General features: G+C 35.5%; 1 protein-coding gene across 8 annotated transcripts in view; it reads left to right on the forward strand.

Moving 5' to 3' along the window:
* The window catches only part of ADGRB3 (adhesion G protein-coupled receptor B3), a 478263-nt gene that overhangs the window by 230077 nt on the left and 223738 nt on the right, over positions 1 to 24448 (forward strand). For all 8 annotated transcript variants that reach the window (XM_071548514.1, XM_071548520.1, XM_071548521.1 and 5 more), the window contains 2 exons: positions 4227 to 4295; positions 9076 to 9184. In XM_071548514.1, the coding sequence (XP_071404615.1) occupies positions 4227 to 4295; positions 9076 to 9184 (178 nt within the window). The remainder of the gene's footprint in view (positions 1 to 4226; positions 4296 to 9075; positions 9185 to 24448) is intronic.

Consider the following 24448-nt stretch of genomic DNA (forward strand, 5'->3'; position numbering starts at 1 on the left):
GGTTAGGATGAATTGTGGGTAATAGTATTTTTAAGATGCATACAAAAAAAAACGCTTGCATTAAAACTGAGAAAGGAAAAGTATATCTATCTGAGTATATTTATTTCTTATACATTCCATCCATCTGGATAGTCTCTCAACTGCTTGTAATCTCTGGTTTATATCCAGAGTTAATATTCATAAGTGGTGTAGAAGTTGTGATTCAAAGACTCCATAAAAATGAATGAACAAAAAGTTAGATCAAATTTGAAAACTTCAGACTAATTACTCAAAATGAAGTTGTTACTGCCTGATATGCTGCCTCTTGTTTAGGCAGATAGATACCAAGAGCAAAATTTTCTAAATTATGCATATGTTGTGCCAAGTTATTTATTAAACAACTTTTTCCTTTTGCAACTTTTAACCTCTTTTGCAACAATATTTATGTATACATTGCATATACAGTGTCAGGAATAAAAATAACCATGTATGAGGTAGTTAAACAAGAAGGTTTTCTGCATCAGTGAACGAAAACAACAGTACAGTAGCAGAAATAATGGCAAGACAATTCAATTCTTCTGCAAGCAAGGTCTTTCATTTAATATGTGAGTTACTTTAAAATACCCTGTATAGGTCCACAGAGGCAATGGCATGGCCACTGTACTTATGTAAGAAAGATTCTACCAAGAAGATAATAAATTTTTTAATTAAACTTCATGTAAGCAACATGTTGGAACATCATCCAGAACTGGTCTGAAAGTGCTTGAACTACCTTTCAGGACAGAATGGCAGAGTTGTATAATCCCCTGATACAGAGACCGACATGAAACAAGGTTTCTCCCCAAAGAAGTTACAGCGGTATAATCCCATTTATATTAACCACAAGGACCACTGCTGTCTGTCAGGGATTAAACAGCAATTGCCAAGTCCTTTTCGCCCCTCCACCTTCCCCCTCCCACATACACTTTCCCTAAGCATAAATCCAAAATTGGAGGTGACTTAAGGCTATCCATTAATTCCTCCTAGGAAGGAATTCTTCTCTAGCTGTATAAAAGGATTTATGACAGCTTTATGCCTGCAGTGAGGGTCAAAGAATTTGGACTGGAACAGAGAACTGCAGCCATTGTATTACAGAAGAAAAAATTGAAAGGAAGGAAATTGAATTAGGTAAACATAACTGTCCATTCCCAGCTGTAACTGGCATTATCATCACAAAAGCCTGGGCAAAAATAAAGGACTTCAAAATTTGGTTCTGGCTGTCCCAACATTTTCTGTAGTCGCTAGATCAGTAATATGGTAAGCCCTGCCATGAACGGACGGAGCTTGAGGAGGTCCAGTTTTTACTGCAGTAATACCTTTGGATCACATCCATAATGCTTCTAAATTTAGCCTTTATAACTGTCAATCATTTCACTAAAGGACAATGTTGTTTCTTGCAGCATTCATGCAATAAACAAAAGAATAGTCAAAGTAGGAGAAAGAATTTTTAACCCTTCATCTCCTGTCATGTTTTTGGACTACATCTCATATCTATTCATTATTGAAGTAGAAAATCCATTTAATTTTTAATAATAATCTTTTTAATTCACAAAACACTGCTATTGCTACACTGAAGAAGCTACAGCCTCCACTGCTACCATAAATGTGATCAACCAGGGACAGAAATAGAGAACAAAAAAATCTCAAGGAGAAAGACATTCTTGTTCCTAAGGTCATATACGTCATTTATGGTTTATCGGCAAGTACAAAGTATGTATAAAGTTATTGCTCATCTTTTGTTTATGCTTGAGTCTAGAATCATTGATAAGATTTTTCACATGTATTTCTGTCCATTTTTGGTCATTTTAATGCTTTAATGGAACTAAAACATAAAATTTAATTAAAACATAATATTATTAGCAAACCCATGTAATATATCATCTTCAAAAAGCATTTTAAACTCTTGAGTACTTTTCAGGCAGTCCAGACTCCTCTCAGATAGATCTGATTACATGGACATGGATAGTTTTGCAATTAAGGCTTAGAATGTTTCTGCAGGGGGATCAGTGGCTGCAAAGTACTGCAAAACTAGCTTCAAAACAGCTTCCTAGTATTATGATAAATTATCTCACAGTGAGCTCCATGTTGCTGCAGCTGGACTGCTGCTGACACCCTAACAAGTTAAAGCTGACATTTCTGTCCACTACATTTATACATTCTTGCACTGGAAGAGTGCAGGACTGCTGTTTTGAAAAGCCTTTTCCTCAGGTAAAATCTTTATAAGTCTAACTCTACCTAGTAGAACTATTTTCAAAAATTGCAATACCCTAGAGTAAATGTAGTTAAAATGCCATGAAGCTGCTTTGGCCAGTTTACTTTATTTTACTTGGGGGACAAGTGAAGATGTACGATTTTGCTAGATGAAGTTTCATTTACACAATTATGATTTGCCAACCTGGTTAAACTGGAAAATCCTTTGTAATGAATGATAAACGTAACTCATTGCATTGTGCTTTATTTTCTACTGAACGCTGGAAAAAGATTAAATGTATTCCTGGTATGTAAGCAATATATAGTATATTCCCTCTTCTTATCATCAACTTCACTAGAAACTTTTCTTCAGTAATGCTGCAAATTGGATCAAACCATGAGAACATTTTTCTTTCATGTCTTATCATTAATTCCCATCATCTTGTTTAAATAATTTTTGGAGGAGCTTGCTGAACCATTTTGTATCTTCTTATGAAGTTTTTTGTGTTACTGAAGCTTATGGATATTTTGCAACTGACTTCAGTGAGAGAAGAGTTGTGGCCTCATTAATGTACAGGATTATTTTGTCGAAGTTCAACAAAGTGTCAGTTACATCTATATTACATTTGGTCAAGTTAAAACAATTTGCATCCATTTGAATTTTATAGTTAGCAGTTAGCTTAGGTAAGGTCCTAATGATTAGGCAAATGCAGATCCTCTTGCTTGTCAAGTAGGTAGTGTTGAGGCTAGATTAAACTGGTAAGCTGTTATTATGTAAAACTAGTTTTCACAAGTTTTATTCAATTTTGTATGCTAAAACATTTTACTTGATTGTGAGATGTCTCATATTTTGAAGTTAATGTCTTTTCACCAAACACTAAGGTTGGAAATTATTTCTGGTCTAATTTTAGTCACTGTGCACTTGAATGGTTTGTACTTTCATTAATAATAAGTTAAAGTTACTTCTTACTTAAATCTTATTTAAGTCCTTTTTATCCCCCAAGTTGGCTAAAAAGTTAGTGCAGGTGAAGTAATGACCATTAATCTGGGTTCCAGCAAGGTGCTGTGGTTGGTATTCCAGTTAAAATTTTTTTAGAGGTTGTGGAGAACTTAATTGCACTCATCAGCTAAGGTTAGTGGAAACTACACGTATCTTTTATGAAGGAACAGATAAATTATAATTGGCAGGCTGTAGACAAAATTGACATTCTGCACAAAATGAGATGAGAACAGACTGCACAAATTCTTAGCTTTTAAGGATGAAGAAGTTGGGAGTACAAATTGGGAGAGAGAGCAGACAAAATTAGAAAGAAGATTTCTCCACAAACATTTGGAAGAAAGTGATATTTAAAATGTATGATTCAAAACCAAAGATGTCCTGGCTTTTTGTTTGCTTATTTGTTTTTTCCTTCCTTATTCTTAAGTGAATAGGAGAATCAGATAAAGAAATTAACATCTTAATGTCAAAGAAACAGAAAATAATTATTTCTGTTATGTTGAAATTCCTAACAGAATAGAGGCAAATGTAACAATTAAAAATTAGAGGCTCCTGGTTTCAAGCAGCATTTACTAATGAAATACCATTATAGGCCCTGTGTGTGGCTACTAAGGGTAATTTACATGTTTTGAATAGAAACTAAAGACCCTGGGACTGGTATTTTCTTATATGTACTTTGGGGTTTTTTGCAAGATATATAGTTGTTTAGTTTCTGGAATGAGAGCAGTTTGTAAATACAACACCATCACACTTAGAAGTTTAGAAGGTCTAAAATGGTTCTTGTTTTTTAGAAAACGGTACTGTGGAACGTGAATATGTAGCCAACAATGAAAAATTAACCATAAATTATGTGCCCTTTTATCAGTCTAATATATTACTTTGTTACCTCATCACTTCCACTGATAGAAAATAGGTTGCAGAACTGCATCTTTAGTAGAGAAATATGTCAAATGTCAAATTAAGGATATGACAGCTTACGTCATTGAAATAATTTTATTCTGTTATCTAATTGATTTTTCAGAACTTCTTTCAAATAATTAGTAACCTCTTAGATGAAGAAAACAAAGAGAAATGGGAAGATGCACAACAGGTAAGATTTGACAAAGTATAATATATAGTTTTAAAATTCGATTTTAACATACACCTTGTAGGAAATCCTAAGCAAGAGAATATTTTGGAAAAAGACATGATCCTTTTCAAAAAAGAGCAGCTTCAGGACCCACTGGCTAATTCCTTAGATTAAAATTATCTTAAGAATTTAAAATGCTTCTCTTAATAAACAGGGGCTTATTACATTCCATAGGATTATTCACTATATCTGTGCTTTGGATGTTGTAGTGAAGTACATACAAAAATTCAAAAATGCTATTAAAGGCTATCTGCAATGCTGCTTTTGTTAAACACAACACATGAGAACTCACCCAAAGAACTCATATAACACCATCAGCAACTTACAAAAATGTAAACAGAAGACCTTTTTTAAAAGGTTTTATTTATGAGAACAGTTGTAATTCTCAGGACTGACAAATTTCTGGACTAGGTTAGATATGATGATAGCACTTTATAAAATAGGAAAATCTAGCAAAAACATTATTTTATAATAAAAGAGTTTAAAATTCAAATAAAAACCATTTTTTGCTTGGGTATGAGAATTTCCTACATCCTTATACCAGGAAATTATAAGAAAACATTAATATTTGTGTTCAGTAGCATGACCATAATGCTGTCAAATTTATTCAGATACAAATAACAGTGACAATGGGGGTTGACATAATTATGTACAGAGGAAAAATCATGTTGGTGGTCAAAGCCAGGGAAACATTTCTGTATGAAGAATGCTTAAACAGAGCAAGATATTTCAGTATGGAAAATAGTCAAGAGCACTTACGTGCAATAGGAGATTTTTAAATCAGGAGTGGTTTGGAGAATGTGATGCAGGGATTTTTAATCTATTCACTTGTGCTTCTTGTTGAATAACTAAAGGACATTAAATAGTGGCAGATTCAGACTGAATACTAGCATATACTTTTTCTACAGAGAGGTAGCTCACAGAACTTCTTGCCACTGAGAGTACACAAGTTGAAAAAGTAAATAGGTGAATTTATGAAAGAAAAAATACTGGTTTTGCTTAAGCAAGTCTTTGGCAAAAAAACTGCTAAAAGGTGGGCAAGAATTTCAAAAGAAGTATCACTATGTGCATGCCCCTCTATACTCTTCCTTAGACAATTGCTTTTTGCCACTATCAAAGACAAGAAAATTACATAGATCTTTGGTCTACTCTTATGTGGTAATTTTGACTGTGTCATATAGATACTTAAAATTTGTTCACTTTTCATATGGTTCTTATTAAATCACTAGCTGTTCAAAAATCTTTGAAGCTATTCATGGTCATTCTTGTAAGTTCATGTTCAGAATATCACTAAGAAAGGGAAGATCAGGACTTTTCACTACCAATTCCAACATTGCAGTAGATGTATGACAGCTGACCCAGTGCAATTCAGCTGGGAATCATACTTTAATTTTGCTATTTTTTCTGTTCCTCTGTGTAAAAGCCAGCTACAAAAATAGACAAAGTATGTGATTTGCCTTAATGCTGGTAGATGGAAGCAGCAAAATCAAACCCATGCGGGCAGTTTCCATAAAGAGCACCAAGATAAGAGAACTAATATTAAGTAATTATTTTAGCCTTACTAATGAACAGACAAGATACCACTCTTGTATTACCAGCATTGTCTTCTTCTACCTACACCTTGCCTGCTTACCCATGCCTTGTCTACCGTCTGTCCCACAAAGTTCAGGAGATGACACCACCTAAGAGGAAATTCTGAGAATGTGGGTGTAAAAGAGGGAACAACAAATCTCCAGTTCCCTCATTTCAATGCTGCTGGTAGAAGAAGTGGTGTTGAAAAACAGAGGGGACAAGTTATTTCTACTTTTCCACAGCTCTTTCTCTCTTCCTGGTAATTAATTCATTGTCTCACAGATCTGAGTACAGCACTGCTAGGCAGGCAGGAACCCAAAAAAGCACCAAGATGAGTGGTACACAGGAGCAGTGGGGCCATAGCTCCTGGTGACAAAGCTGGGGAATTCACTAAATCTTAGATTTCTGAGATATGCTCCCCCCCAAAAAAGTACTACTGGTATTATTACTGTTCTTGTGCAGTTACACAAGCAGTGTCAAAGACGTTTTGGGGAGTAGCTCTTCCTACCAGCTAGGAAAGATGAGTAAAACCCTTAATTACTCCTAAGGCTCTTTTTTATTGCACTATTGAAAGCAAAAATATCATATACAAAATACTATGTCCTATCATATTTTGCATAAAACACTGAAAATTTAGGGTTTAAAAGAATTGGATTTTAAAACAGAAAAAAATATAATTTGAAATTACTACATCCTGTAGGAAGATTTTTTCAGGTTTTATGTCAAAATCAAGGCAGGAATTGAACTTGAAAAGAATGTGTGCAAGTCATTATGTGCTGTGAATATAACACAGTATAAACACTATGGACTAAAGGTGATTCTGTTTCTGGTTCAACCACTTAGATGAATTTTCTGTAATAAAACACTGCAAACCTAGGTGCAGTCTTACCAACCTTTTTACCAGCTTGCATAGCTTTCTTAAACTCCACAACTACCATTAGCATAGATCTTTTAGCCTGTTTTCTGTATTCTTTACTGGTAAGAAAGTCTTAGTCACTGTCAGCAAATTGCTGATTTTCAATCAAGTGTACAGCTGCAGTGCTTCAGCACATCTTTTTTTCCAGATTAAATGCCAACAGTTGATACCATTAATTACAGGTTATATAGCATTCAGATAAGCAGCACTCATTTTAACACTTGCCTGTTTTTTTAAGAGCTGATGCAAAGCATTGCACACAGGAAGCCACTTCAAGTCCACAGTCATAAGTTTATACCGGTGTTTCAAAACACAGGAGCTATTCTGCATATTCTTCATTCACAATCTGCTGGCATCCTATTGATTAACCAGTACTTCAAATAGATAAAAATGCAGAGTACCTCTATAAGACTGACTGCTCAACTGTTTCTGCTGAAGTTATTACTTTAAAAACTTGTATGGAAGAACTAGTGTTTAAAAACTCTTTTCACTGAAATTTTTCATTAGTACATAATCTGTGAGTGTATGTGCTATGAATAAGATGGATGCAAAAACCACACTTGCTAGCTCAGTACCTCATCATTAGGAAAATGGAAGTTAAGTCTCCTTCACCTGAAGCAATATTTGCAGCCTGTTAGGATCATAAATGTCGCAACAAATTCTTCTTCGAAACAGTATTGCTGCCTTATGTTTTATAAAAAGATCCATGTAGAAAGCAAAGCACATTGTGAAATTCTCTGAACCAAGCAGCTATAGATCTAGACAGGAAAAACAACATAAAGATGGAGTGCAGAGTGCTGTGATTTATAGTCTCTATAGGCATTTTTAGTCTGTAGTCCCAGTAGTGGAAAGAATGCGTTGAATATTGCTCATAAAGTCAAAAGTGGACATCTCACTGATATGAAGAAAAAAGCAGCATAAACAGGTCATCCATTGTTGTTCTACTACAAAGCACTGTATTACTGAAAATCATCTTGTTCATAACAGGCCATAAAAACCAAAAAGGGTATTTTTATATATGTGATAGGAACAGAACTTTTAAGCTTATTAATAACTGCTTTGATCTTTCATGCTGTTTTGCTAATGAATCATTATTGTTGAATATAAAAAAATATTGGGTTTGTGATCATAGTAGCTTACAGCTTTGAAAATAAATTATATTTCTTGGAAATATGCTAATATGGAAATGTTTGAAAGCCAGATTGAGAGGCTACATTAGCAATGCCAAGACTACTGCAATTTATTTTAATTTACTGTGTCCAGTTCTGGGCTCCCTAGTACAAGATGTGAGCACAATGGAAAGAGCCCAGCAAAGAACCAGGAAGATCTTTAGAGGATTAGAATATCTGATATGCAAGGAGATGCTGAAAGACCTAACACTATTTTGCTTGGAAAAGTAGGAATCCTGGCAATATTAAACCTTTCTGAAGGGGAGGGGAAGTAAGGAAGACAGCTCAATGGCTTGCAGTGGCAGAATGAAAAACAAGAGGCATAAATTAAAATATAGAAAGTGCCATTTATGTGTGAGACTGTTTGGCTGTGAGAGTGATTGAATGTTAGAACATGTTATACAGACAGAATCTGGGGTCTTCGTCCTGGGAGATGTTAAAAATTCTACTGGGTGTGGTTCTGGGCAACTTGCTAGAGCTTACCTTGCTCTACACAGAGGGTTGAACTAGATGATTTCCAATGGCCCCTTCCAACTTCAGCTATTCTATGATTCTACTACTCCACATCATCAATGAAAATAGTACTACCAGTAAAAACTTACTTTGCTTACATTTGATTACAGCAACAAAGGTTATCATGCTGGATTGGTCATGGTAAGAATTGCATTCAGCTGTTTCTATCAATAGTTCTGAAGTTATTGACAATATCTTGACAATATCTTCCAGAGGAAGGAAGAATATTTTAGTTAGAATTATTCTGTAATAAGAAATGCTTTAACCATTAATGAAAATAATGGCCAGTAAGTTTTTTGATAAGTGCAATGACTTAGAACAAACATTCCACCGTTTCAATGCAAAGTTGATTTCATACAATTTTCTGGGAAGTACTGTCTGTTTACATGAGGATTTAATAACAAAATGGTGTGTTTACAGAAACAGAAAGTGTTCTGTATTGAAACATGGGAAGAGCAGTGCGACTGTTACGTCTCACATTTCATTTGATGGCATTTAGATTTTATTTGAATTTGCTGCTCTAGACATTTCAATATTTTAGTTTATATCTTGTCTGATCTTCCTTTGTTAGATATATCCAGGCTCAGTGGAGTTAATGCAGGTGATTGAAGATTTTATACACATTGTTGGAATGGGGATGATGGACTTTCAGAATTCATACCTAATGACTGGAAATGTAGGTAAGAAATAGAAATTTCTTCAATCAAATTTATGACCTATTGAAAATCATAAATTGCAAGTATGTACTATAGAGTTTCTGCTTCTATCACAATCCAGGTTAGGCTGCTACTCCTCCTCCAGATTATCTCTGTTGTTTGGTTATCTCCTCTCTGGTTTAGCGCACACAGAATGCCTTACACATTGGACTTTGTAATTATACCTCAAGATCTAAATGCAAAGTTTTTGAATCAAAATTGGGAAAATACTCATCAGAATACTATGAAATGTAGGTATATGTTAGAGTGTTTCCAGGATATACAGTGTTTCAAATTTATAAAACTGGGCTAATTAAGCTAACATTTATATAGTTAATAGTTTGAGAAATGTTTATTTTGTTGACATTAAATCTTTTAATATGCCATTCTCCCAAAGATCAGTCTTTGCACGTTATCCTGTGACAATAATCAGCATAGACCAATAGATAAGCAATATTTTGAAAAAAACCCCTATTAGTTCCAAAATAATTTAAGCCTAAACTTTATTACATTAGTTTTTCTATCTATGAAAACTTTCTTACATTAGTTTTTCTATCTATTTTCTAACTTTCTTAAGATACTGGAGAGTTGCCAGGCAATATAGTCATATAATAACAAACATCAAATATGAAAATGCTTAGCAACTGAATTTCATTTACTAGTAGTTATAAGCGCTTCTGCAATATTACAGTATTTTAATAAAAAATCCAACAACAATAAATAGTTTGAAAAGCTATTCTCCAATCATTTTGTCTTTGTTTGGTACCTTCATTATTCATTTAATTTTCTATAGCTACACTTTTGTAGTGCCAGGAAAGTATTAGGAAGTTTTATGTAATGAATTAATTAAAAATATGTGTCTGATAGCAAAACCTCTAATGTCAATACATTTTTTCAGATTTTAAGTTAGCATCTTACAGCCTATATATGTCAGTCAGTTCTTCAGCAAGTCATTAGAATTAGTTAGAAAATATGGTCATTTTGAACTTAGTTGGCAGAATAAAGCATAGAAAATGTTGGATTGTCCGTATTGAAAATTTAACTTGCTGTGCAATAATAAATATTTATTATTACTCTTCAGTTTATATTATAGAGTGACAGGAATGTAAGCTCTAGCGCCCATAAGGCACAACCTTGTACTGGAGGCATGTCAAAGAACTTACCAAAAAGAATGCTCACAGTCTTAAAATGTTTAAAACATTTTGGTAGGATTTCAACCAGTCCATTATTTTTGTTGTTTACTCTTTGCGCTGCAGTACCACTTAGAGCTTCTTCCATTTCGCAGTCCTTTGTTATGCTAGACCCTGCACAAATTTATAAAGAAAAGGATTTTTTCTTAAATGTTTTTTCTGTGGCATTTTTCTGACAAAATAAAGAATTAGCTTATTTAAAGAGCACAGCCCATGCTGCTTGGCACATTGTAGTGCATTCTAATATTTTTGTCCTCTGAAAAATGTGGAAAAAAGTACAAACCAGAGAATGTTTTAAGCAGATGCATTCAAATAATCTGTGTCTCTACATATTCATGGCTTCGCATGGGAAACAGCAACTCTCCAACTGAATCAGAAACTGTGCTGTGCACTGGCTGGTTTAGATAACTGCAGAATCTTAACAGTCTTTCTTTTGATTATCTTTGTCTTCCCACATATAAGATATTTTTAGGCACTCAGGAGTAAGTCTGTTCTTATCTATAAAACCATCAAAGGACTACAGAAAACTGAGAAAATTAAAATGAAGTTATAGGTTTAATCTGACTACTTAGCTCTGTGCCTCAACATGTTGGCATAAATTTATCCTCCCTATGCTTGGTCAACCATCAAAAAAGGACAGTCACTGCTGTGAAATCATTGACCAGAATACTTGAGCTCAGGTGACATGCTGAGATGGGGACAGAAGGTTCTTATCAGCAAGGAGTAATTTCTTATATTCCCTAAAAAGGAAGGCATGTATCTGGAATTATTCAGTTTTAATGTGGTTGTCCTCAGGGGGTTGGTGTAACTGTCTGACTGCTTATGTACTTGGAATTTAGCAAACATTTATGTTGATTTCAACTGAGAAGAATAAACTATGTAGTTGTTGACTTGTCTTAGCATTAATTATTCTGTACTAATGAGAGTTGAAAATATGTGAGGTCTTATCTATAACAATATTTTTAAGTCAACAAACACATTTAATGCAGAAAGCAGATATTGTACATAAAGGAAACCCGACTTTTATCTATATTCATCTTTAAGCATAACAAATAGAATAGTTCATACAAAAGAATCATGGTTGGGGTTGGAAGAGACATTTTCTAGTCACTCAGGTTGCTCAGAGCCCCATCCAGTCTGATCCTGAATGTTTCCAGGGATGGTTTCCTTCTACTAATTTCAGTTTACAAGTTCATTTCTAATTGAATGATATTTCTAATTGAATAGTGGTACATATACAATTTGAACATCTAATTGTGTTTTACAAATATGCTAATCTCCTGAGATCTTCCACAGAGGGGATTTTGTTTTCTCTTCCTTTCAAGACACAGAAATAAGTAGCAGTGTCTTAAAAAAGTTACAACACAAAAGACACTCTGCAATGACTGTCCGTTGCACTTTCTCAATTCATGACAATTGGGAACTGAAGAAAATTACCTGAACTATATTGTAGGCTATCAGAAGCCACATTATAATATGTTTGAAAATACCTAAGATACATAGAAACAGTTGCCATGCCTCTGTCAAACTTTTCAATGTTATGGCTTTTAACTCAAATTTTTCATTGCTTCTGAACAAAACATCAAAGACTGGTTTCAAATCCAGATGATCCAATCTCTGTACTTTACTAGGTTATTTAGGCAGCTCAGTCAAATCCAGTGCATTTCCATTAAAGCAAAGCCTAGGTCCTCATAGCTCTTCTCTTAAGGATGGAGAATATGCCATGAAAAACTTAACTAATGCAAAAGCAACAATTTGCTGTGATCATGCATGGATGGGACAGATGGTATTTGTTTTATTTGTGTGCTCACTTCTGTATTATGTTCCTTTAAGAAATGATTAGGTGATATAAAAGCCTTTGAGAGGAGGTAGGAGCCTCCTTCCTCATCCTGCTACTTTTCTTCTTCTTCCTCCACCTCCTCCTCCTCCTCCAGACCAGCTGAGCAGGCACAGCAAAATGATAGTGTGAACAAACAGAAGCTTTTCTACCACTCAGAGCCCCTTCATTCACTGAAAGCACAGACCCACCTGCAAGGATACAACATGTAGTGGGGGAAAAAAATCTTTTAAACCATGTTACCGTTTTCTGTTAACTAATTGCTTTCAGTTTTATCTGTTTTGAAAGTTGAGTTCCTGATTTTAGATTAAGGAAATAATCTTGGCTTTTAATAACCTTTTGAAATTTTTTTTGAGAAGTAAAGGCCTGAGCAGCTCTGTCTTAGGGCTTTGGCTGATTTATCATCACTGTACTGTCACATTAAACCATTAAGAGATTTGAAGATAAGTACTAAAAGGTAGATGTACTGCTAACAAGAATTATTCATCCTTTAACTTAAAATTAAAATTTCTAGACTGGAAGATTGGAGTGCCACAGGCATAACTGTCTTTAAAGGTATAGATGGAATGTGGAACTGGAAATAGGGATTAGTATTAAGACATACGTATTTCTGTGGCAGATTAGGATTCCTTTGTAAGGAATTATCTTCCCTGTGTTTTCAAATAAATCTCTGTTTAGACTAGTAACGAAAAATTGGTTGAAGGACACTCTCTTGTCAAAAATCAAGCTTACAGGTCTTGCATGATATTGATGAGAATTAATTAATGAACTCTTTTGAATTGAACTTATACTGTTTGGATTAATTTTACGTCCTTTAGCCATCACAAAGTTTGACAAAGTCACCCTAAGCTTCCTTTCAAATCAAAGGAAAATACTGCTCAGGAGAGCAACTCATAGCATCTCAGGCATTTAAAATAAGGATATGGGTTGCCTTCTGGAAGTTCTACCACTGGCTGTAAAGACAGCCTAATGACTAGCTTAGGCTTGAACGATTCATGTCATCTAAAGGAAAGACAAGCACTTTTTTTGTCAGTAAATAAAACCTGAGAAACACAGAAAGGTTCAGAGATGCATGATTAAAATATCCCGAAACAAGCAAAAACAGGTTGAGGAATTATTAAAACAGATATTTGAGAACCGATTGTTAAAAGGGACTACTTGTCCACAACAGAAAAGTGAATAGCAAGAGAAATGAGGCTGACATGTTTCTTTAACATGTCTTTTTAACAGGAAAAACCGAAGATTCCTAACTGTACTTTAGCACATTTACTTCTGAATAAGCATGAGACCAAGGTCTTACAAGGAATAAAATAGAAACAAGTAGATGTCTTTTTGGTGCATGAAGCTAGCAGTGATATTATATGAAGAAATGAAGAGGTGTAAACCATGTTTCCATGCATAAATCAACTTTTAACTAACAGCCTGTTACCTCTCTACTTAAAAAAGAGCTGCTGTGACACTGGTAATCCAATGAGTAATCTGATCCAGTATACTAATTAACCTTTCATTTAAAACTTCATACTGAGCTGCTTACATAAGTTCTATAAACATTGGCAGAGAACAAAGTCTGATTTCTGCCTTCACAGACAGTCTAGGATGCCATATGGGAGAAAATTATTTTAAAAGTGTCCATTGCCTCCTGTCTTTGCATACTTTATTGTTCCAGCTTCAATCTTCCATTCCATGTTCATATCCATGAAATTTTACCAAAATATCAAATAATCCTGCAGTCATATGGACTATATATTAAAATTTTCCAGTCCTGGCTAGAGACAATAAGAACTTTTAGTGACCAAAGGAGCTTTCAGAATGTGTACCCCTACTCTAGCTGTAAGACATGAGAAATGGGACACATGCTGAGCTTTGGAAATTCTAGAAAATGAGCAAGCTGGGTTTCTGTCTATTATTTTGTGTTGATTCACCTTTTCCCAAGGTAAGACTTTTAGATCTTCTAAAGTGTAAATCCTGTTTATGCTTTCTAGAAACTTCTCCACATTATATGATTTGTTTACTTATCCAAATAGCATCTACCTAGTCTGCTTATCTTTTTTATATCAGAATTAGTGATGTGTATCTTCAATGCAGAATCCAAGATCCTCTCACTCATATATTATAAATTTCATACTGGCCTAAAATATACCAAGAGACTGAATTTCTTTAAACATTTGAGAAGTGTTTTTTTTGTTTTTGTTTTGTTTTTTCTTCAAATATATTAAAGAAAACAAAACAAGAAAAAAGCCACGGCATTGATATTAACTTGTGAAGAAAATGTCTAAACATTTTCAGTCAGGAAACAAATATTGTAGTAAATTTATACACATATACTCAGAATTAATTTCTAATGAAATTATTTCTTGTTCTAAGGCTGTGTAGTGCTAAAGCACAGTATTGTGAATTTTAAAGCTGTATTTGTAGTTAACAAAAATTCAGCTGCTAATATTTCAACATTTTCTCCTAATATGAAAGAAAATTGGATCTGTCAGACAAATAAAAATACAAATTTTGTAGAATGGCCCCAAATAGCCATTTGGATTTTTCCCTTGTTTCCATCAAGTTTTTCTGGAGTACTCCATGTTTTCACAAAGGAAAATTTAAGGGTACAGCCTTTAAGCCACTGTGTGAATTGCACTTGCTATTTTTAAGAAGGTGAACAGGAATCACTCCTTGAAGTTGTTAAAGTTCATGTGTAAATATCTCTGTAGTGATTAACATAATTATGCATGTTATTTTTTTGTAAAGAACAAATTTTCACAAGGAAAAAATAAAGTGTAACTTGTGTGGTTTTGCAATGAAATATGTTCTTAATAAATATAAAAACACAACTCCTCTTTAACGCATGTAATATTTTTATTATTCTCTTCAGAATTACACATAGCTTATGAATAACTAGTAATTTACACACCAAAGTAAGCAATATTTAGCTAACAATATTTTCTTATATTTTATTACAGAGTTTTGCTACATAGACTTTTGTTGCCAGTTTCCATTTCTTCTCAAACAGCCTCAAATAGAGTCAGTGCCCATCATCTTTTCATTTCAGGCTATGATCTGAGGTTTATGACTGTGTCTATAAATATAAATCAAAAAGGACCCAATGCAGGCTTTAGAACTGTCCCACAGTTGTCCACAGTAGTTAATTCTTGGTACCTACTCAAACATTGTCAAGGTACGATTCAGGGAATAGTCCAGGTGAGAAACCAGTCCTCATAGGCAGAATTAATACTTTTCTCGTACTGTGGTGCATAGTTGGTCCCACTGTTGTTCTTGGATAGCAGGCATGGTGGTCAGAGCAGTTTCAAGTTCTGCCTTCTGCCCTGTGTCCTTTTCATTCATGACTGTGGTTCCTGGTTCTCATCCTCTCTGTTTCACACTCAGGTATAGACCACCAGTCTTTCCTGCCCCAAACCTGTACACTGTTGTTTAAGCAGATGCTTTACTTATGTGAAAGTGAGCACCTGTCTCAATTTTTTTGCAGTCCTCAAAAAATCCAACTTCTAAGATTCATACACAGCCAGTAGCTCTCTCCTGTCTCCCTATTCTTTACTTACTTAACCCATATGTAATAACCTGTGGCTAAAAGAAATAAAAGAATAGGGAAACTACTGAGAAAGGTCAATTTTTTATACCCTTATATACTTCTGCTCCATATATATTCATATCATTTCCTTTGCGCCAGTCTCAGCAATTCCTTGATCAGATCAATAGGATGGCTTTCAGAAGTCTCAGGCTTTCTCCACAGATTAAAGGAGAAAGACTTCATGCACACTTTGAAGATATAGCTCATCACAGCATCTGACTTAGTGCCTGAAGTAAATGCTCAAGAGCTATCGTTCTCTCTCAATATCAAATAAGCTTATTAAATGATTCACGTTCCCTGAAAACTTAGCTGTGAACAGTGCAAAAAAGAGTAGATTTTTTTCTCTCTTTTCTAAAACTGCATACTCAATCATCCTGAGAAAATACAGCTCTCAGTTACTTAAAATTAAAATTTATGAATATCAAGGGAATATCTATATGAATATTTATCAAACAATCTTCGCAAATGTGGATAAAAAGTCTAATTTAATTCTATAGCTATACTCTGAGTAATAGTCTAATTCTGTAGTTAGTTTCATGTATACAATTTATTAATTAACCTTAAAGGTAAAGCTAAATAAATTAACCATTCAGTATTTTTAAATGGATCCTATAGGAAACTGAAATAATTTATTTCCCTATATTAAGTGGACTGAAAAAGTTCTAAAGAAAAGGAATTTATAAAACATGCAGACAGTCAGGCTTCAGTCTTTTTTTTAATATGGAGAGTTGGACTTTAGTATATGGACCAAAGATACTATATTTTCTCCACCATTCTCTTAAGATCAGATTGTATAATGGTAACAAAGCTAAGTGACAGTGAGATCTGTTCAAAGCATCCCCAAGAATCCATACACTGGGTGTGCCAAAAACAGGAACAGGATCTGAAAGTTTTGGAGTATATTTTATGCCTTGTGATTTCTGAACCTAAAAGTTCACCCATTTCATGATGTTAGTTTTGCTTTCCCTTGACTTCAGTTGTGAGTTTTACTACCCCATTTGCTGCTCTGTCTGAAGGCCAGAGAATCTCTGATATGATTTGTGTTATAAATCAGAGGATCATTATACTGTGGATGCATATAGATTTTTCCCACCTTGAAAAATTTCAGAGGGAACTCTGTAAAATACTTCCTTTTTTTTTTTCCCTTGTTCTGTCTCCTTTACAGGGGAAAGAAGACAAAGAACTTTTCCTCACTCTGAATATGTGCTCTGTGGCTTGCAGTGTTTGAATGGCACTAGGTGTATGCACAAATGCTTAAATCACTCTGCAGTGGTGCCAAATCGCTTTATATTGTTGTGGTTGGTTTTTTGTTTAAACAAACACTCTGCACATAGATGGAGACATGTAATCAGCCATAGGCAGCATTACTCTGTAAATCTTCTATTAGTATAATTTGGGAAGTGGTTTTCTAGAAAAGATGTTTGATCTCATTCCTTGAATGATTTTTCATATAATCTGTGGCTCAGTGCATATGTTTTTCTTTAATGACTATTATTTTCTGGATTATTTTTTTCTAGTGGATAAAACGTTCCACTTTTAGCACTAGTTGCATTAGTTAATTGTCAGCAGGGTTATCTATATGCTGGTTTTTGTTATATATTGCTATTAAAATCTTATGACCTCATAGTATTTTCTGTTAGTCATTAGTCAAGTATAGGAGGTAGATTTCAAGTACACCTATGAGAAAATAGTATATTAGTATAGTCACTTGTCCAGAAAATCCTGTCTCTGGTCCTGTTGTAGAGGAGCATAACTAGAATGTGAGCTGATATCAAAGGCAAATACTTGGAAACCAATTCATATGTGTATAAATTATGTCCTTTGGTGAAAATATTTCTTCCCTATATTGACACCAAAATCTCATCTCAATAAAGTAGAGGAATCAAAAGAGACTGGCCTGCCCAAGAGGAAGAAACTGTAGGACAGCCATCAAGATGACTGGATCTTCAGAGGGTGGCATTGAGGCAGGCTGCGCATCTACACACGCAAGACTTCTGTTTCTGAGGGAAATGTTTATAAAAAATATAGTGAGCTTATCCCCTCCTTTCTCATTTTAACCTCAAGAGGATACAATATGTTCATAAAGATTAAATGGAATGTCTCATTTTTCCATTAGGTATCTTAGATTGTTCTTTGCAGAAGCATGGAATGAATGTTTTCAATGCTCATTTAGCTTTGAAAATTGCATCACTATCTAGGCAATGAAAAATAATGGTCTCCATTCACAGTCAACAATGCACAAAGAAAAGTTAATTTCTGCAAAATTACTGTCATTTAACTTTGCCAAATTGAACTGATACCTGTTTCTTGGATGAATACTTCCACTATGGAAGACATGGCTGGTGATGTCTTACTGCATCATCTATTTTACATTTCTGGTCGTTAGAAATAATTTTTAGAAGTTAAAATTATAGATATCCTAAACTCTCATAAACTGAAATGGTAGAGGCTGCACATCAATAGGGTAAGGCATTCAAATATGGCACTACTTCATCTATTTAGAAATGGTAGTCAACTGCAAAGCAGAGGATTTTGAAGTGTTTATGTATATACTGTTCATCATTTTTATTTGGCAAGGTATTAGATGGAGTTTGCTGACTATGTGTTTGCTCTTTGACTGTACATGAAGCATGCACTTAGGAGTTTTCTTTTAAAGCTTGGAAAACAAGGAGGCAAGTAATGGTGCAGGAATTTGGTCATTTTTTTTTCTTGTAGGCATTTGTTCAAATATTTTCTTCTCGTAATTTTGTTATTATTTAAATTCTTTAACAGCATGTTTACTCATGAGCTTTTTAATACATGGTTTGTGGGAGTCTCTCTCTAGTGAGCCACATGCACACTTTTAATGAATTTTTTTTCTCTATGGATGTAATTTCTATTGATAGCACCAGCTGCTGGATCCAAATTTTTACCTGTCACTCAGCATTCTCTATGTTCACATTAATCTGCACTGTCAGTGGTTTTAGAAATGTTTAAAGTCTCTTCTAGCTATAGTTGGTTCTTAAATGAGATTTTTCAACCTGCTTTTTTTTAGATTTTTTTTCTTTTATTTTGTTCTTCACTGAAATAAAACTAACCATTTCATTAAAAAATATTAAGTAAAGTTATATTACCTCCCAGCTATGTTGGACAGTTATCACAGGCTGTCTGACAAGCTTGGAATTGCTAAATTGCCAAGACATTATTTTGTTTCTTCACAGCATTTGAACCTCTTGGTGACACAGAGCATTAGGACTAAGTGTTTATATTGCCATTTACTCTTTCATGTTGAAATAGTTTCATGTAGTGGAAGTATCTAAATGGGTAGAATTTGTGTCATTCAGATCCAATATGTAGTATATTGAGGTTTAAGCTAAAGGAAGAGATGAATCTGTAGTTGGTGGCTAGAGTTTTCCCAGGAATGTAAGAAAAACAAGGTCAAATTACTGTTCAAGTGAGATTCCTTTGTTCTCCATTTAATCATTTGGGCCAATGCTGAATTTAATCTGTGACAGAGAGCTAAAAATAAAAGAATAATGTAAAAATTCCATAAACATAACCTAAATGTTGTAGATAATTATTAAAAAGCTCAAGGAATTGCTTATTAAAACTTACTTGCAGATTTTGTTTAAGGACTTCTGTCCCACTCTTATCCTATCTTGTATATAATCTCACATACCTCTGCTGATATTCCCATTAATGTGCTTAAATGAGCTATTTCACTGTACTGATTTTGCTTCTTTTATCACTTATGCTAAATTCTCATTAGTTCTATTTTTCATGTTTATAGAATCATAGAACCATTAAGGTTGGAAAAGACCTCTGAGATCATTGTGTCCAACCATTAACACAGCACCCCCATGTTCACTACTAAACCGTGTCTCTAAGAGCAACATCTACATCTTTTAAATAACTCCAGGAATGGGGACTCCACCACTTCCCTGGGCAGCATGTTCCAGTGTTTCACAAACCTTTCAGTCAAGAAATTTTTCCCAATATCTAATCTAAACCTCTCCTCATGTAACTTGAGACCATTTCCTCTTGTCTTACCACTTGTTGCTTGAGAAACCATAATGACTCCCACCTTGCTACAACCTCCCTTCAGGTAGATGTGGAGAGTGATAAGGTCTTGCCTGAGCCTCCTGTGCTCCAGGCTAAACAATCCCAGCTCCCTCATCCGCTCCTCATAAGACTGGTGCTCCAGACACTTCACCAGCTTCGTTGCCCTTCTCTGGATACACTGCAGCACCTCGATGTCTTTCTTGCAGTGAGGGACCCAGAATTTGCTTGAGGTGCAGCCTCACCAGTGCCAAATACAGAGGTACAATCCATTCCATGGCCATGCTGGCCACACTATTGCTGATACAGGCCAGAATGCCATTGGCTTCCTTAGCCATCTGGGCACACTGCTAGCTCATGTTCAGCCGGCTGTCAGCCAACATCTCCAGGTCCTTTTCCTCCAGGCAGCTTTCCAGCCACTCCTCTCCCCACCTGTAGTGCTGCCTGGGGTTGTTGTGACCCAAGTACAGACACCAGCACTTGGCCTTGTTGAGTCTCATACTGTTGGTCTTGGCCTATCAGTCCAGCCTGTCCAGATGCATCTGCAGAGCCTTCCTGCCCTCCAACTTCCAACTCTCCCATTCAACTCGGTGCCATCTGCAAGCTGATTGAAGGTGCACTTGATCCCCACATCCAGATTATGGATAAAGACACTAAGCAGGACTGGCTCCAATACTGAGCCCTTGGAAACCCCAGTAGGGACAGGCTGCCAGCTGGTTATACCTTCATTCACCACCACTCTCTGGGGCCCACCATCCAGACAGTTTTTAACTGAGTGAAGAGTGCATCTGTCCCAGGTCATGGGCTGCCAACTTCTCCAGGAGAATGCTGTGGGAGACAGCCTTTGCTGTGTCCAAGGCTTTACTAAAGTCTAGGTAGACAACATCCAAAGCCTTTCCCTCATCCACTATATGGGTCGCCTTGTCATGGAAGGTGATCAGGTCAGTCAAACAGGACCTGCCTTTTCTAAACCCTGGCTGGGCCTGATCCGCTGGTTGGTCCTGTGTGTGCCACGTGTTGGCCATCATGAGGATCTGCTCACTCGAGACCTTACCTAACATGGAAGTCAAGCTGACAGGCTTGTAGTTCCCTAGATCGTCCTTCCAACCCCTCATGTAAATGTGAATGTTTGGGTTAAGTTTTGGGGAAAAAATTATTCTATGTCCAATTATTTCTTGCTCCAAGCAGTGTAACCAGTATGTTGCCTCAGCATACTCACTGAAAGTCTCATTTGCAGAATGATGACACTGAGCACCTTTAGAAAATGGTTCATTACCATTCAAATGTCCCTTTGCAATAAACACCGTGTAATTGTAAAGCATAAATTTTTACATCAACAAGATGTAGCCACAGTTAGTATCAGTGTTGGTCCAGATTATGCAGATCACATCTATGCTTCTGAGAAAAGTTACTGCTTTGAAATATTATCAAATAACTAAGCATCCTTACACTGGCCTAACATTGTTCCTTTTTCGTTCAGTTTAGAAATTTTGTTATGAATGTTTGCCACCAGAGTGCAGTCAGTTTGCTTTCCAATAAAGCACCATTTAGATGTTTTGGGATTAGAGACAGAAAACCCATTTAGTACATAAAAAGTATTCTATAAAAGCAATAGCACTGAAAAAAACTACACAGAACAGAGAGAGGAAAATAACTAAATAGGAAAAAAGGAAGTTTCTTTCCAGCATCCTGTAAATTACTCTTTGTTGGGTAAAAATGATCAAGTTATGTTGGGGATAAAAGATCATATATAGTGGCACGATTTGATTGTCCAGTTCTCCAGGGATAGGTTTTCAGTAGGAGAGCCATCTTGACTATAGATTATAATACAAATACAACTGGAAGACAAGAAATCTTTTTTTCCTGGTCATCTCCTAGATCTAGCTGTGGAGATAATTACAATTACCCCAAACATGGCGTGACAGTAACAGCAAAACTAGACTCAGGATTAGAATACTACAGGGTGAATAATTTTGCAAGAATGAAAGTACAGATTATTTTTAAAAAGAATTTGCAAAAATTTCAGTAAATTCATAGCTTCTCTGGCATGTACATTCAGTCACTCTGTGTTAGGACTTTCAGGTACAGGAAATTAATTTAAGCCATTGCATTGTGTTGTTGATCAGTAGAAAACAAAATTCCATCCCTGCTTCTTATTTCCATATTTCTTGTTCATGATATTACATTTAAAAAGAATTCACCATGATTTTTTTTTTATGTAGTAACATGTGCAAACACTTCCTTTCCACTTTACATCATAGGCATAATTGTGTTTTCTGGAATATTGCACATTGTAGAATCAAATTTTAGCTTTACAGAGCTTCTACTACCCACAGGCAATTTTTCCAGGAAATAAGGTATAGTTCACTGGAACAGTTCCAGTTTGAGAGACTCCTATTCTGAATATATATTTCATAAACATACTGCAATGAACAGCACAAGAAATTAAAGTGAAAACAATAACAATAAACCCAAATTTTGTATTGGAATAACAATAAGAGAAAACAGGTTGCAGATAGGATGTAGTGCTAGGGAGAGCAGAGTCACTTCAGGTGTGCATGTTACTAATGCAAGTGTTGCAGAGCCAGACATGATGACAGCTCCTTTTGACTGCATCTGTCATGCCTCAGGAAAACCAGATATGTTTTCTTACTCACAGTACTTTCTGCGGATTAGCTGTCCAGAGTAGTAGTTCTCTACCGCATGTAAAAGCAAAACCGAAGGTACTGTAAGGGCATCTGAAAATCTGGTCGACAGGTCTGAATTTAAACAGACTTTTTTTAAGAATTAGAGGCCTCTCTGCTGCAGGTATAGTGCTATGTTATATCTTGAGTTAAATATTTTGTCCATATTCTGTGATTAGCTTTGGCACTGAGCTTAGTAATAATGTGTTTGCCTTTTATGTACCCCTCTCAGCAAGAGTTAATCCAGCATTCTTAAAATGCAGTTTATACTCACTGTGCAATGCCTACAAAATTCAGATTTTTTTTTAACTCTGAGAAGGCAACTTAAGCAACTCTAGTTAGGCATATCTCTCTTCCAACTACACTCAAAATGAATGAACATGTAAGGCACTTGAATTCTGACAACAAAAACAGTAATGGTATGACATCTGACTTAGCTGACTAGTTGACTGCTGGTTTCCATTTCTGTCTTAGCTGCTTGGGCCTTTTTTGATTCCTTCTCCCACAACTTTGATAAACATGAAAAGCCTCTTATATGGAGGGAGTGGGAGGGAAGAAGCAGGAGATGCTGGAGATGGGGTGACCAGAATTAGATAACAAGAGCTGAGCACAAGGTCCACATGTCATAGTGATTCATGTGGTTATGTTATAACAGCTCATAATAACCAAACTCTGTTATTCTTTATAGGGCAAATTGTCTAGTTAGATCTTTTTTAAAGCATCTCCTCATTGTGCAGTTGTTTTATGGAAATGACCATAATAACACTGAGATATTTCTCCCGAGTTATTCAAGTTAATTTAGAATTCAACAATGTAAAAAGTAAATCAAACTCCGTCTAATTAGTATTACTTAGTATTTATATTAGATAGTATCTATAAGTCCCACTGAGGTACTGAGTTTTATTCTGCCATGTATGATGTAAACAATCTAAATAAGCATATGTGCATTATTCTAACAATTATATTTCACAGTGCCACGGGACAACCATTTACAATCCCTTAAGCAAATCTTAATCCACTTTATCTCCTCCCTGGAGAATATTCAAGATGAGTTAGACATGCCTTCAGAAAACAAAGACATAGTTATGAACTCCAGTGAGGAAGGTTAGAATCATGGGTTCAACATGAAACTGAGACACAGGAGATCTGTGTTTCTAGCAGTTCTGTTTCATATTTTCTGTGTGACTCTGCTCAAGCCTGTCTAGAAACCATTTACTGTGTAGATGTTGTAGCATATGCTTATGAGGTGCTGGGTTCAGGGAAAAAGAAGAGCATGCTGCTCTGTGAGGGAAACCAGGAGACAGCAGGGCATGCACATGGCCTTGCTGGACAAGGTTAGGTCCTACAGCATCCAAACAAGAAGAGCAGAGGAGGTCTGTGATAATAGCCAGGCCTAGCTAATATTTCAAATCAGCCAACAACTCCATAGCAATGAGGCAGATTTGATGTCAAGCTAAGAAATCATATCAAAGCATCAAGGTCAGGATCTGGTCCAGTGATCTTCAGGAAAGCCCATAGTGATAAGGTAGGTCCAAGATCACTAGACCTTGACATGGAATCCACAGGTCAAGGTTCAGACAACCAAACTACATGGCCATGTACAGTGACAGTAGATTCAGCTTAAGTGCAACTCCCAAGGGTCAGGGGCCCCAGTTCTCAAAGCCCTTTTCACTTTAGTTTGATCTAAGTCCCAAAACTGCACAAATTAAGAGTTGATTTTAAGCACAAGCGGCTTAAGCTGTAGAGACAGAGTGTGTGTGTTTAATGGGGATGCACTGGCACTGACAGCTTGGTCATCATGTTGAATGCAAAACTCAGAATGGTAGGCATCCACTAGAGAAGTAGTCTGATGCTAAGCTTATGACTGAATTCTTTCTGTCTCCTAAATTATCAGAGTCAAGAATTTAGTAAAGCACTAATTTG

This window comes from Pithys albifrons, chromosome 2 (genome assembly GCF_047495875.1).
Source record: "Pithys albifrons albifrons isolate INPA30051 chromosome 2, PitAlb_v1, whole genome shotgun sequence".
NCBI classification, from domain to species: Eukaryota; Metazoa; Chordata; class Aves; order Passeriformes; family Thamnophilidae; genus Pithys; species Pithys albifrons.